This window comes from Mustela nivalis, assembly GCF_964662115.1.
Source record: "Mustela nivalis genome assembly, chromosome: 7".
Taxonomy (NCBI): domain Eukaryota; kingdom Metazoa; phylum Chordata; class Mammalia; order Carnivora; family Mustelidae; genus Mustela; species Mustela nivalis.
The window spans coordinates 82,262,742-82,277,529 of record NC_139026.1 but is presented as its reverse complement, the minus strand read 5'-3'; the positions used below and the strand labels follow the sequence as shown (position 1 = coordinate 82,277,529).

At 40.3% G+C, this 14,788-nt stretch overlaps 2 protein-coding genes across 10 annotated transcripts in view; one reads left to right on the top strand and one right to left on the bottom strand.

The window, feature by feature from the left end:
• IRAK4 (interleukin 1 receptor associated kinase 4) overlaps positions 1 to 13,051 on the bottom strand; it is a 33,751-nt gene extending 20,700 nt beyond the window's left edge. The window contains exons 1-5 of one of the 5 annotated variants that reach the window (XM_082742279.1): positions 12,963 to 13,047; positions 11,928 to 12,172; positions 4,439 to 4,608; positions 1,750 to 1,895; positions 771 to 953 (exon numbers count right to left, since the gene is read on the bottom strand). In XM_082742279.1, the coding sequence (XP_082598405.1) occupies positions 771 to 953; positions 1,750 to 1,895; positions 4,439 to 4,599 (490 nt within the window). In that variant the 5' untranslated portion in view covers positions 4,600 to 4,608; positions 11,928 to 12,172; positions 12,963 to 13,047. Of the gene's footprint in view, positions 1 to 770; positions 954 to 1,749; positions 1,896 to 4,438; positions 4,609 to 11,927; positions 12,173 to 12,962 lie in introns of all 5 variants that reach the window. The other 4 variants (XM_082742280.1, XM_082742278.1, XM_082742281.1 and 1 more) reach the window with 4 other exon arrangements.
• The window catches only part of PUS7L (pseudouridine synthase 7 like), a 29,967-nt gene continuing 27,695 nt past the window's right edge, over positions 12,517 to 14,788 (top strand). Inside the window, exons 1-2 of one of the 5 annotated variants that reach the window (XM_082742277.1) lie at positions 13,235 to 13,274; positions 14,317 to 14,495. Coding sequence is in view for 1 of the 5 variants with exons in the window: in XM_082742273.1 (XP_082598399.1) it covers positions 12,945 to 13,054 (110 nt within the window). In the remaining 4 variants the exon portion in view is untranslated. Of the gene's footprint in view, positions 14,496 to 14,788 lie in introns of all 5 variants that reach the window. The other 4 variants (XM_082742273.1, XM_082742274.1, XM_082742276.1 and 1 more) reach the window with 4 other exon arrangements.

Sequence of the window (14,788 nt, the reverse complement as noted above, 5' to 3'; positions counted from 1 at the left end):
GAGTACAGCTATCTTTTAAAAATAAAAATTTAAGCTTCATCTTGAAAATTCTGCCTGGTGATCCTCCACCCAAAACTCTAGTCACTTATTTTCTTTATAAAATGACCCTTTCTTGCTTGCTTGCTTTTAATATTTTATCTATTTATTTGACAGAGAGAGAGAAAGCACAAGCAGAGGGAGTGGCAGGCAGAGAGAGAAGCAGACTCCCCGCTGAGCAGGGAGCCTGATTCAGGACTTGATCCCAGGATTCTGGGCTCATGACCTGAGCCGAAGGCAGACACTTAACTGACTGAGCTATCCAGGTCCCCTAAAATGACCTTTTCAAGTTATATAAATATTTACACAATTTGTCATACTTTTGCAGTTGTTTGTATGTCCTATTGCCTGTATTCACTGATAACACACTGACTAATACAATGATGATGGTGCTTAGTAAGTCAGGAGAGAAAAAAAGAAAACCCCCAGAAGAGCTATGACCAGGGCATCTGGGTGGCTCAGTCGTTTAACTGTCTACCTTCAGCTCAGGCCATGATCCCACAGTCCTGGGATTGAGCCCCATGTCGGCTCTTTGCTTAGCAGGGAGCCTGCTTCTTCCTCTCTCTCTGCCCCTCCCATGACTTGTGTGCTCTCTCTCAAATAAATAAATAACATCTTAAAAAAAAAAAAAAAGCTATGGCCAGTGTGCACACAAAAAAGGAGAGATTGATTTCAAAGCAACTTTGGTTTTAACGACAAACCCACTAGCAGAAAGCACTGCAAATGTTACTTACGTGTATCACTACCTTCTAAACTTGGATTTTCTGGACTTGAGGAGTCAGGTGGCATAAAATTTTGTTCAAGATTCTGCACAGGTACCACAAATGTCCTGTCCTTGCCACAGAGAGGCAACTGTTTCTGCTGAACTGTTACAGCTTCATTAGAAGGTAGTATATTAACTGTTTTGGGAACAGCATCTGCCAAATGAAGTACGATACAAATTGTCCTCTCATAAGAAAAAGTGTTTATGAAAAAGTTAAACTAGGAACTCAGTTCATTTGATGTCATTCCCATTTCCACAGATTAAACCTCCTTTTCTCACAGCACACACAAGAAGCTACCTAGTAAGAACTTGTACGTTTTGGATAAAGATGAATAGAGAAGGTAAGGTGGTGTTTTAAAAAAAACATACGAGCCAACTATATCAGAAGCACTGAAGTGTTTGTTTAAAAACATCGGCCTTAACCCAAGTCAAGAATTCTGATAATGAGGTCTGGAATAAAGCCAGGAATCTATACACAAAACAGTGAGAACTACTAGTGTAAATGGCATCAAAGGAAAAAAATAAGGTTATGAGGAAGGCATCTAGACAGTGACCCAACAGAATACAACGTAGGGAAATCCCATTGGAGTAGAAGTTGAGGGTGAAAAAAAGAAAGAGCTAAAACAAAACACCCCCACAAATCACAAAAACCCCCCACAAAAACCCAAAAAACTAATTTCCGTCCTTCTAAACTTCCTACTGGCACAAAACTCCCTGACTTGAATGGTGGGCTCAGACCCGATCATGCCTCTATCTCCTTAGTGGCAAGTCTGCAGTGCCTTATGTCTAAGGTGCTTGTATGAGTTAGGGAACGTGGAAAGAATGAAAAGCAGTCTCAAATGTAAGGCTCATCTACCAGGAGAAAAAAGTAAGAGTAAGGAGACATGTTCCTATTTCTGCCACTTGCCTTTCCACCCTAGTTGTTGATGTCCTACTCACACTCCATTTACCTGGTAGCAAAAGACTTGCTGCGGCAAAAAACTCATTTTGAATCAAAAGATCCACAAGATCACCAACTGTACAATTTGTGGTGCCCCAGTCAAACAGTAATTCACAAGTGGGGCTTTTTCCAGTTTGAAGTAATGCTTCAAATCTCCTTAAAAGCAAGTGACAAAACCCCAAAATTAGTATGAAATAGACTTCACTGAAAATAGGAATTATTCCCCCATGCTCCCGCCTCACCCACAGTACCTCCTACAGCATTAAAGGAGAGGGGCAGCAGGAAAACTAGCAAGAATTACAGAGAACCAGGAAGATAGGCAGAAGGGGAAAAGATGCTGAAGGTGATGATCCTGTAAGTTAACATACACTGAATACTTACTGAGTACCTGCTCAGGATGCACCCACATGAACTCATTTAATTCTCAAAGATACTATGGATACAACACTCATTTATTAATGAGAAAGCCAGGTGTGGAGAGGTCAAGTAACCAGCCCATAGCCATACAGCAAAAACACAGTATTTAAACTGAGATCCAAATTCAGCTGTCTCACTTGACATAAGGGTGTGCTCTCAACCTACTAAACTGAATTACTTCCCTACCTGTTTTATGACTCTGCTAGCCATAGGATTTTTTAATAAATCATTCTCCTTCATGAAACAGAATACTATGCATAAACTTGGAGAATTATTCCTTTGATCCTTACTATATTTCAATTACATTAAAGGAAAAACAGATTAGTTTTTCATTCTTCTTCAAAAATTCGTTTGAAAAGTAACGTTTAAAAACTTAACAATTTTTTTCTGCTTTGCCTCCAAATTTTTTATGTTGCAAAATTTCAAACTTACAGAAAAGTTGTAAGAATAATACCATGAAAAACTGTTTCCCTTTCACCTAGATACACCAACTGGCCAGTGGATAACACTTTGCCACACTTGTATTCTTGCCTTCTCCCTCTCCCTGTGTGTATGTGTGTGTGTGTGTGTGTGTGTGTGTGTGTGTGTGTGCATGCATACATGTTACAGTATAAGCTAAACACCCTGTAGAATGTCTCATAGTCTAGACTTGTCTGGCTACTTTCTCATGATTAAATTCAGGTTAAAAATGTTTGGTAAGTGGGGCACCTGGGTGGCTCAGTTGGTTAAGCCTCTGCCTTTGGCTTGGGTCATGATCCCAGGATCCTGGGATCGAGCCCCGAATTGGTCTCTCTGCTCAGCAGGGAGCCTGCTTCCCCCCACCCTCTCTGTCTGCCTCTCTGCCTGCTTGTGATCCTTCTCTCTCTCTCTGTCAAATATATAAATAAAAAATCTTAAAAAAAAAATGTTTGGTAAAAACACTACCTAGGTGACATGTTCGTCCCACTGTACTGTACCAGACCCACATAATGCAGTCTGTGCCATTATCAGTGACCCAAACTTTGATTACTTAGTTAAGGAGGTGTATTTCAGATTTTTTTTCTTTATAAAAGTACTTTTACCCTTCATAATTCATAAGTAACCTGTGAATAATTCTTCGAAATCCTGTGCATATCTTGTTCATTAACAACTTTTCATCTTGTGGTATTAGCGACGCTGATGAGTCTTGCATGGGTGATTATAAATTGGTAACTTTTTATAAATCTTTCAATAATTATTTGCCACCATTATTCTGTAGAGAAGAGCTTTTTCTCCTCACCAACATTGCCTCAGCTATTCTCTAAAAGTTTTTAATAGTAATATCAATAAATTATCTTTGAAAGTTGCTTTCAACTTAATCTGCCTCTTTTTAAGATTTTATTTATTTATTTGTCAGACAGAGAGAGGGAGAGAGAACACAGGGGGAAGTAGCAGGGGGAGTAGCAGGCTGAGGGAAAAGCAGGCTCCCTGCTGAGCAAGAAGCTGAATATGGGACTTGATCCCAGTACCCTGGCATCGTGACCCGAGTCAAAGGCAGATGCTTAATGGACTGAGCCACACAGGCATTCCGAAACCTAAATTTCTTTCAAGTAATTTAAGATGTTTATCCTTCATATGAGGAAATGTTTCCTGGAAGGACTAAGATGGGAGTTAAGGCTTTGGGATCTTTATCAGGTTAATGCTGAAAATCACAAATTAATGTCTTTTCTTCTTACATCCAAACACAGATTTGGGGCTGAAATTTGGGTTGAAATCACTGACAAAAATAAAATCTGTACACACATTTTATAGTAAATCAAGCAGAGGTAAACAGAGATGAAAATGAGATCATCTGAAGACAGTGTTATAAAATCCTCACTAAGATCTGAGGCTTCCGTTCACAGATGTGTATATTTACAAGCAACTTTAAAATGTCAATTTGAAGTACACTGTCAAGGGAAGTAGAAATTTACACACTTAGATTTTTACTAGAGATTCTTATAATACCCTTATGTTCAATCTGGATGTGACAAGTGTGAGGCTGAGGGAAATTTCTCAGCTTGCTAAACAGAAAACTAGAGTAAAAGTGGGAATCTTGATTCTAACCCAAAAACTTATTTTCAAGATCACAACACTAGCCTAGCTGACATAATGGAGAAAGAACCAAAAATTGCAAAAATGGAAAAAAGAGGTTACTTATTAGCATTATTTTCCCCTGAGAGAGTTTTATTTTCTGAATTGCAACATTAGATGATATTTATATCTATTAATCATTCTAGACTGTGATGTAAGAATTTAAAAAGGAAGAGAATTTTATACGTTACCTTATGTGAAACTGATTGTATCTATCATCACCAGATGGTTTTTTAATAGCTACCGCTAACTTCTTCCATCCTTCTTGAGGATCAATAAAATCTGACAGCTTCCTAATTAGTCCAAGATTGAGGCAGCGCACATATGTGGAAGATGTTATGGGTTTGTTCATCTTCTATTCCTAAAATACAGAAAATTCTCATTAAAATTTTATGGTAGTTTTAGGGATGACATCTGTAAGCTTATAAATCACATTTTGCTACAATATGTGAAAAGTCGGCAACTGATTACACCATAATAAAGGAACACTAATTGATATTCTTTTTTTTTTTTTTTAATTTATTTGACAGAGATCACAAGTAGGCAGAGAGGCAGGCAGCAGAAGAAGAGGGGAGAAGGCTCCCCGCCGAGCAGGGAGCCCGACGTGGGGCTCAATCCCAGGACCCTGAGACCATGACCCAAAGTGAAGGCAGAGGCTTTAACCCACTGAGCCATCCAGGCACCCCAACTAATTGATATTCTAAGAAGAAATTAAAATTGTGGTTTATTTGTCTAATTGTCATCTAGTCTTACTTTTTTTCTCCAGCTATAGTTATCCATGATAAATTGAAGAATTATTTTTCTGATATTTCTGAAGTGCAATTTACACAAAGAAGTGAAAAATTCACTTTTTCAGAAAATTCCTGAAAATTCAGAAGATATTCAGGAATCAATTCTATTCGTAAAATATTTATTTTTCAATTAAAGATATTTTTCTCAATCAGTATTTATTTAAACATTTTCCAACACTCTTGGGTAGAAGTAAAACAATGAAATAACTAAAAGATATGGTAAATAACTTACTTTTCCTACCACTTTGAGTCCAACAGAACTGTCTGATAATAATTCATTCCCTACTAAGCCAAACCCTGTGGTTTACCACCTTAACTACACTCCAGAGAGAACCTTTATTTCCTCAGTCCCCTCTTTCTTTTGCCACTCCACCCTGGAGAGAGACAGCCAGGGATACATTTCACAATTCTACTTGTACACAGGCACTGCTGAATATAGGTATAGAGAATTAGATAGCTGAGCAGAAAGGTATGAACACAAATTTATGGAGACCCTCTTTCCATGTAGCCTTCTACACTGCTGTGAATCCTGTTGCCTTTGCTCATTGTCCTTAGTGACTGTTTCATGCCTTTACCTCTCTCCATGTGGTTTTATTTGACCTCCATGCTTCTCATTCTCAGCAAGTGGCGACTTTCGTCTAATTAATCAAGACAGGGATTCAGATATTCTTCTGTCAATTATTCTCCTTATTCCCTCTGTACTTTTATCTTTAAAATGTAACAAAATTAATTTTTGGAGTAAAGGATATATTTATGTGGTACAAAATTCAGAAGCTATAAAAGAGTAAAACACCAAAATGTCACCCTGTATCGTAGGCTTCCATATTTGTATTCTCTTCTCTTTGGCCTTCTTTGACCACCACATCTAAGTAGGTCTATCTGCCTTCAACCCAAATATCTTTCACCACTGCACAATGTAATTGTAATCATGTATTTATTTGCTTGTTTATTATCTGCTTCCCCCTTTAGACTGTAAGCTCCATGTCTCCATTTCATTTGTTAATAGATAACTACTGATTAGCGACTTGTACATACTGCTGGTAAGAGTTAAGAATGAATGAATTTGTTGTCGAGTACCATGCTAGGTGATTCATATATTTCATTTAGTCCTTACATTGATGAAGGCAATTTTAATATCTTTACTTCACAAAGACAGTAAATGAGAGCTGGACTTGAACTCATATCTGACTCCAAAATTCATTCCATAGGTCCCTACTTTAATAACTCAATGCACTGTTCAGGTCACTCTCTTTTCTATATAAAAACAAGACATTTCCTTTCATTTATTCATATGTTCAACGTATGTCAGGCTCTGTACTAAGTGATGGGAGCTACAGAAAAGAGAAAAAAATCTTTATTTTCAAGCTTCTCAGACCAGCAGAGGATATGAATAATTACAGTGACTGATAAATGTTCCAAGTGGTGTGTGCAGGCTGTGGAGGCCCAGTAAGAATGGAGCCAAGGCAGTCTGAAGGAAACATATCAAGACAGATCTAGGTGGGGAGAGAGATTGGAAGGATGAGTGAAAAGGAATGAGGATCAACCTAAAAGGAAATTCCAGGCAGTAGGAATAGCACCAAGAACATTGATTATGCCCAGGCAAGGAGTTTGATCTCTGTCTGTCAAATAAATAAATAAATAAATAAATAAATCTTTTTAAAAATATATTTATTTATTTATTTATTTATTTAACAGGGAAAGAAAGAGAGATCACAAGTAGGCAGAGAGGGAGAAGCAGGCTCCCTGCAGAGAGGGGGAAGCAGGGTCCCTGCTGAGCAGAGAGCCCAATGTGGGGCTCGATCCCAGGACCCTAAGATCATGATCTGAGCTGAAGGCAAAGGTTTAACCCACTGAGCAATCCAGGTGCCCCAATAAATAAATAAATCTTAAAAAAAAAAAAAAAGTACTGATGAACCATGGAGGTAAGAAGAAAACTAGGACAATAGCATAGCAGAGATTTCTAGAAAGGAGGATAGGTTGGTATATAAGACCCAGAGAGGTCCAATAAACACTGACGAGTGTGTTAGATTTGGAAGTGGGTGGCTTAAGAAAATTTTTAATGGCTCAGTGAGTGAATGGTAAAAATGCATTTTCTAAGAAATCTGGCTTTGAAGGGAAGGAGGGGGAAGGCATCAGTTCTCAAATTTGGTCTCAATGACCTTTACACTATTAAAAATTTCTGTAGAATCCAAAGAGCTTTTGTTTATGTTGGTTATATCTACAAATAATTACCTTATTAGAAATTGACACTGAAAAATTTAAAAATTACTTATTCACTAACTGATTAAAAATAAGGAATATACTACATGTTAGCATACATATTTTGATAAAAATAACTACATTCTCCAAAATAAAAAGAAGAGTGACATTATTTTATAGTTTTGCTAATCTCTTTAATATTCAGCTTAATAGAAGACAGCTGGATTCTCATATCTGTTTTTGCATTTACTCTGCTGCATTATACTGATTTGGATGACACATATGAAGAAAATCCATAGAGTTGGAAATGGAATTTTAATACTCTTTTCACAAAGTAGTAGATACTTCTCTTTGACACTATAGTGAAACTTGATAAAAGAGAATTTCCTAACAGCTGCAATGTGAAATCTGAAACTGTATCAATGAACTTTGTTTCATTAAAATCTCAATGAATCTCTGAATTCTGTACTCTGAATGAATCTTTTACCTATAAGTGATTTTGACTCTATGAATCTCTTGAAAGAGACTTGGGGACCCCAACCACGCCCTTAAAACTCCTGGTTTAGGATTTGTTTTAAGAGTTAAGCTTGGTTGAGGATACAAAAGGGATAGTGAACAGAGTATATGTAAAGACGTCAGCCTTGAACTGAAGGAAAATTTTTCTTCCAAATCTAGAAAGAGGGGTTTGGATACAGACATATTTGAAGGGAGAGGGAGAACTCCCACGCAATGTTATTTTCTTGGTGAAGCAGGAGGTGAGGTCACCTAGTGCTAGGTAAAAGAACTGCCCAATCACCTTGAGGGTCACTGGGCAAATGCCTATGATTTCTTTAAGCGCGATGCAAAAGGCACTGTTGGCTTTCCCTGAGAGTCATATCTTTTGCTCCTAACTGTCACCAGTCATTCTTCTAGTATAATGATTAATATATTTTATTGTTTATGTGTCTGCCTTCTCTTTTAGATGGTGTGTTCTCCTAAGCAGAGACCCAACCAAATTGGGCTTTAGTAACTACTTAAAATATTGTGTTGAGTGAGAGACTTTTTTTTTTTTTAAATTAAGAAACTATATCTGCCTATAGACTTTGCAGTGGCTCCGTTCACATTATTTTTCTTTATTTACTCAGATTTCTCTCCATTTTAAGAAGTGCAATGTGATTGACAAAACTAGTAGAAGGAGGACTGCTTGGTAATCCTAAAGGCTAGAACTAACTTACAAAAAATTGAGAATAAAAAGTCTGTCTTAGTGAAAAGAAGGGCCATCTGTACCCCAATGTTTATAGCAGCAATGTCCCCGGTCACCAAAATGTGAAAAGAATGTGAAAAGAACCAAGATGTCCTTCAACGGAAGAATGGATAAGGAAGATGTGGTCCATATACACTATGGAGTATTATGCCTCCATCAGAAAGGACGAATACCCAACTTTGGTAGCAACATGGAAGGGACTGGAAGAGATTATGCTGAGTGAAATAAGTCAAGCAGAGAGAGTCAATTATCATATGGTTTCACTTATTTGTGGAGCATAACAAATAGCATGGAGGACATGGGGAGTTAGAGAGGAGAAGGGAGTTCGGGAAATTTGGAAAGGGAGGTGAACCATGAGAGACTATGGACTCTGAAAAACAATCTGAGGATTTTGAAGGGGGCGGGCGGTGGGAGGTCGGGGTACCAGGTGGTGGGTATTATAGAGGGCATGGATTGCATGGAGCACTGGGTGTGGTACAAAAATAATGAATACTGTTATGCTGAAAATAAAAAATAAATTTTAAAAAAGTGTCTGTCTTAGGACCAGGAATAAATTCAGTACCTTTCCTAAACACAGATTTCTAGCAGAGGGGACAGCATAGGGCTACCAAAAAAAAAAAAAAAAAGGAAAGCCTCTGACAACTCCTCTCTCTATATATGTCTGTAAGTTCTAAATCTCAGAATTTAAAATTTTACTTTAGACACACATTCATATGTCACACACACACATCTGGAAGAATATGCACTAAAACATTAACAGTGATTATCTCTTGATGGTGATTTTTAGGAAAGTTTTGTTTTCACTTGCTTTCTGCATTTTCAATAAAAAAAAATAAGTTACTGTAGAGAAAAAATGAAATGTATCACTTCTTTCAAAGCATTCAAGACACTGGGACATGGAGAAGAGAAGTGAGTTGGGAGAAATTGGAGGGGGAGACAAACCACAAGAGACGGTGGACTCTGAGAAACGAACTGAGGGTTTTGGAGGGGGACAGTGGAGGGGTGAGCCTGGTGGTGGGTATTATAAAGGGCATGTACTGCATGGAACACTGGGTGTGGTGCATAAACAATGAACTTCAGGACACTGAAAATAAAATAAAATTAACTAAAATTTTAAAAATTAGTGTGCTTAGGATTAATATAAGTAGAAAAAGATATGTCGCTTACAAATAAATAAATAAATATCTTCATGACTTTTCTCATGCCATTAATTCTCATGGTGACCATTCACATTTTCAAATAAGACAACTCAGACAAGAAGAAAGATAAGATGATAACTGAGAAATATACTAAAACAAATGTTTCCTTGTGGAAATCAATACTTCTTACTCATATAGATGTTCTCAAAAAGACAAAGTACTGTGCCCCAAATGGGAAATAAAAGATTTTTGTCAAATGAATTAATGAAGTTTTAAGACTGATTCATTAGCACTCTGATCAGAGGAAGAGAGTACAGAGGGGAGGAAGAATTTGCATGGGCCTGGGTTCTAATGAAGCTCTTCCACAAACCCATTATGACCAGACTTAATAACTGAATTTCCTTGGATCTTGTTTTTTTAATCTGTAAAACAGAGATGATAATACCTAAGACTTGCTGTAAGATTTTAAACCAACAAATGCAAAGCGCCTATCACTTATTAGGTGATTTTTAAAAAATGTTGGAATAATTATTTTATGGCAAACTTATTCTTATATAACATTTTTTTTTAAAAGAAAAGAAATGTGCAGATTTGTATTAAAGCTCAGTTTTCAGAATAGCAGTGAGGGGCTACTGACAGAGCAGAAATAAGAGGTCTGACAATATAGTTAAGCTTTTCAGGTAGCAGCAGTCTTATTTTATTAAGCACAGCATTTTTAATATATTTATAACTCCCTAAAATACACATTCCCATGCTTTCTTAAGTGAAATATGCTAGATAACCATTATCTTTATTTCTGGACAACTCAGTACCAGCATTATGGGCAAAAGCTGGTGACACTTTTGGACCTATTAAATTACATAGGGCTGCCCTTTTCAAACTAGGATATGTGTTGGTATGCTGTATATTAAAAATAATACATAATTCTCAAGCATGGATTTAATTCACTCTAAGTAATTTAAAATGCTTTGGAATATATATATATATATATGTATATATATACATATGTATATATATACATATATATATATATATTTTTAAAGATTTTATTTGACAGAGAGAGACAGTGTGAGAGGGAACACAAGCAGAGGGAGTGGGAAAGGGAGAAGAAGGCTTCCAGTGGAGCAGGGAGCCCAATGTGGGGCTCAACCCCGGGATCAGGACCTAAGCCGAAGGCATACACTTAATGACTGAGCCACCCAGGTGCCCTTGCTTTGGATATATTAAAAATATATATAGGGGTGCCTGGGTGGCTCAGTGGGTTAAAGCCTCTGCCTTTGGCTCAGGTCATGATCTCAGGGTCCTGGGTTTGAGCCCCACATTGGGCTCTCTGCTCAGCAGTGAGCCTGCTTCCCCCTCCCTCTCTCTCTCTGTCTACTTGTAATCTCTGTCAGATAAATAAATAAAATCTTTCATATATATATAATGTTTGGATGTATTAAAAACATAAAAACATTGTTTTTCAATATTCTGAAATATTGAATATTGAAATAAATCAAATATTTACTGAGTGTCCACTTTGTGCTGGATATTGATTCAAGTTCTTGGAGATAAAGCACTAGGAAAACAAGGAAAAAAAGAAAAACCGAACTCATGGAACTTATATTCTAATACACGAAGACAGGCAATAAGCCAATAAACTCTGTACTAGGCTAGATGATGCCAATGGAGTGGACAAAAATAAACAGAGGAGTTTCACTTTAAAACAGGGTAGTCAGAGAAAGCCTCAGTGTGAAAGTCCCCTGTGATTAGGGGTCTCAAGAATTGGGAAAGTTGGGTGCCTGGGTGGCTCAGTGGGTTAAGCCGCTGCCTTTGGCTCAGGACATGATCTCAGGGTCCTGGGATTGAGCCCCACATAGGGCTCTCTGCTCAGCGGGGAGCCTGCTTCCCTTCCTCTCTCTCTGCCTGTCTCTCTGCCTGCTTGTGATCTCTGTCTGTCAAATAAATAAATAAAATCTTTTTTAAAAAACTGGGAAAGTCAGACACTGGGATATCTGTGGGCGAAGTTTTCGGTAAAAGGAATACTAAAAACATAAAAGTCTTTAAGTAGGTTCACTGAGAACAGCAGGGAGACAGTAAGTCTGGGGAGGAAGGTGCAGGAAAGTGGCAGATTAGATGAAACCGGTAAGGCACCAGGTCTCCTAAAGCTTTATAGCTTTTGTATTGATTTTGTGTATCCGCTGAGTGAGAAGACGGCGGAGGCTTCCAGAATAGGAGAGAGATGCTCTATACTCAGGTCTTAGAAAAGACACCCGGGCTGCTGCTGGGAGTAAAGGATACTAGACTAAGCAGAGAAACAGGAAGAGACCAATAGCAGAGGACACCAGCGATCCAGGCGGGAGGCGCTGGCGGCTTGGACCAGAGCGGTCGCAGGGAAGGGGCAGTCCCAGGATGCTGGGCAGTTTCCCGAGAAGAGCAAATAGAATCCCGTGTGCAGAAATGAAGGGTGAGGAGGCTGCGCCAAGGTTTCTGGCCTGAACGATTCTGGACAGGTACTTGGATGGAGAAGGCTGTGGATGGAGCAGGTCTGGCCCGCAAGATCAGGAGCTTGCCCTGGAGAGGTAGAGGTAGAAAGCAAACTTCAAATGCACGTTCAGCATGAGAGCGTAAAAGACATAGGGGCTTTCTGATAGATCTTTTCCAGGATGACCCCCAGACAGGAAAAAGGCCGACTTGAATATGCTCTCCTCTTTAGGGGTCCTGGGGCAGACAGGTTTTTTTTCGGGCAGGAACAGAGCTCTGGTTCCCAAATAATCTCTCCCTTTCTCAGGGTCTCTTTATAACCCCTGTGCTGTCTCTCCTGCTCCAGGCAGTCGGGCAATGCCTTCCCCATCTGACAATGTACGGACTGATCCTTACCCCCCTCTCCACTTTCCGATTTCCGGGAACGTGGAAGCCAGAGTGACAAGCTGCGCGGAACCTCGCGGAGGCCCAGAACGCCTTCCGCGCGACGAGCATCTGGGCCCGGAGCCGGCCTTACTTCCTGGTTCTCAGGGCAAGAAATTCATTTCGTCAACCGGTTCCCGCTCCGCACCGCCCCGGAGTTGCGAAAAACCTTGACGCGAGGTGGGACTGAGCCCCAGAAGGACTCGGAGCCGCCTCTCCAAGCCCTGGCTTCCTCCTCAGGTCGGATGAACTGATCCTCGCGGGAACCCACCCAACGCACCCTGGAGCGAACAGTGCCCACACCCCCTACTTCCTCTCTAACTTTTCTCATTTTGAAGACAGAAGGCGGTTTTTCTTCCGAAACCGTCCTTCAACAACTCGGGGGCACAGGGATGGAGACCCGAGCGCGGGCCGCGGACGCCCAGTGAAGAAGACGCGCATGGCGGGAATTCCTTACCTGCCCAGTAGCGGGGCGCCAGGGCCGCCGGGGCACCGCCCCCGCTCAGCCGGCTGCGGAAGAACCCCGGCCTGCGAGAGCACCGGAACGGGGTGGCCCAAAATATTAGTCCCCGCCCCAGTACCCGCCCCGTACCTCCTCTGCACGCCGCCAGGCGGCTCTGCAGCGGGAGAAATTTCAGGTCTCGCGTAAGGCTCTTCTTTAAGTGGGAGCCTGCCCCTTTAAATACGCCGCTGTCGCAGACGAAGTAATTTAGGACTTCCGGACATGCGCGCAGCGTTGTGCCCAGGAATTCCTTAACTTGGACGCGAGGTAGACCCATAGAGCTTCTTGCTTTGCATAGGGGCTGTGTGCGGGGCAATGACAAGATTAGCCTTGGGACCCCCGACTTTTTGCCCGAAAGAGGGAGGCGACGTGAGCTAGTATCAGCGTTGGGGCAGGCGGGGGCTGTGGAGGGAGAAGCAGGTGGAGACACTGGTTGTGCTCGGGGTACTTTGGATGCGCCAGAAGGCAACCCCGCCAGAGACTAGTTCTGCGACTTGGTGGCGGAAAGCCAATAGGCGTGACTGCAGTGGAGCGTTGGCATTTGAAGGAAGAGCGGGAGGGGAAAAGCGCTACCTGCTGCCTTTCTAACATCTCCGCAGAATCTGCCCCCAACCAGCAATTCCCCAACCTTGGGTCAGCCACTCGTCTCCGCCCCGCACCCTCGTCAAGAAGTCAGCTGTCTAGGAATACTGCCTATTTGTGTTAAACTCCAAGTGGGCTTCTAGCCTCCCTCCAGCTCATTTCCACTCTTTGTATTACTAAGATGCTCAGTTGTAATTCCCTGAACATTACGTTCTTCCCAAGGTGTTCTAGCTAACCCAGTAGCTTAGAAGGTCTTTATATCCTCTTCCTTCTACTGGGGAAAGAGTACATCATTATTCTTTACTAGGACAGTCCTAAAACTGCTCTCGATGACTGCTTTCCAACTCTTGGACTTCATCACATTGATCTGCTCAGTGCCGTCATTCATCTTACTGTGTCGTTTTTTCTACTCACACACCTCCAGTAGCTATATGTTGACCACTTGACACATTCCAAGTTCTTGGTTGGGCATTCACTGTCTGGCATTTTGGTTCTAATCCTAGCTGTATTTTCCAGAACTGTACTACAAAACTTTTCCTCCTATTGTTCATGTATCTGGGCTGTTTAGTTTTCCCTAACACATTGCATATTTGGTTTGTATGTACTTAGGATATGTCTCTACCTTATTTCTATGTCTTGAATTGTTTGGAGGACTTAAATGGTCCCTTGTATTATGCTTTCTCTGGTTATCATAGGTGAAAGTGATCCGTTGGTTACTTTCTATCAGTCAGAGACAACCTTTCTGAGTTGTGACTGAAGAATTACTAATTTAATCAGCGGCAACAGTTAACACAAGGAATTGAAGAAAGCCATTGTAATTGGAGTATAGTGCGTAATGGGAAAGGGTACAAGATAAATTTGGAGAACAGATAGAGTCCAGAATCTTAGCGGTCTCTAGAAGCCAGGGTAAGTAATTTAGATTTCATTATCAATATGATTAGGGGTCTTAAAGAGGGTTGTGATATGATGTAACTTACCTTTCAAATTATCGTTCTGGCCATGTGGAGAATAGGCAATAGTGGACTAGTTAAGTAGAGGCAGATTCGAGACCTTCACAATATGTAAGAATTTCTAAGATGGGAGTGATAAATGATGGAAGGACAGCAAGAGTAATCAGAGAGCCAGACGCTTAAACTTGATGTAATTTTTGGTGTTGAGAAAGTCAAGGTTATGACCAAGATGAAGTGAAAGTGACTTGA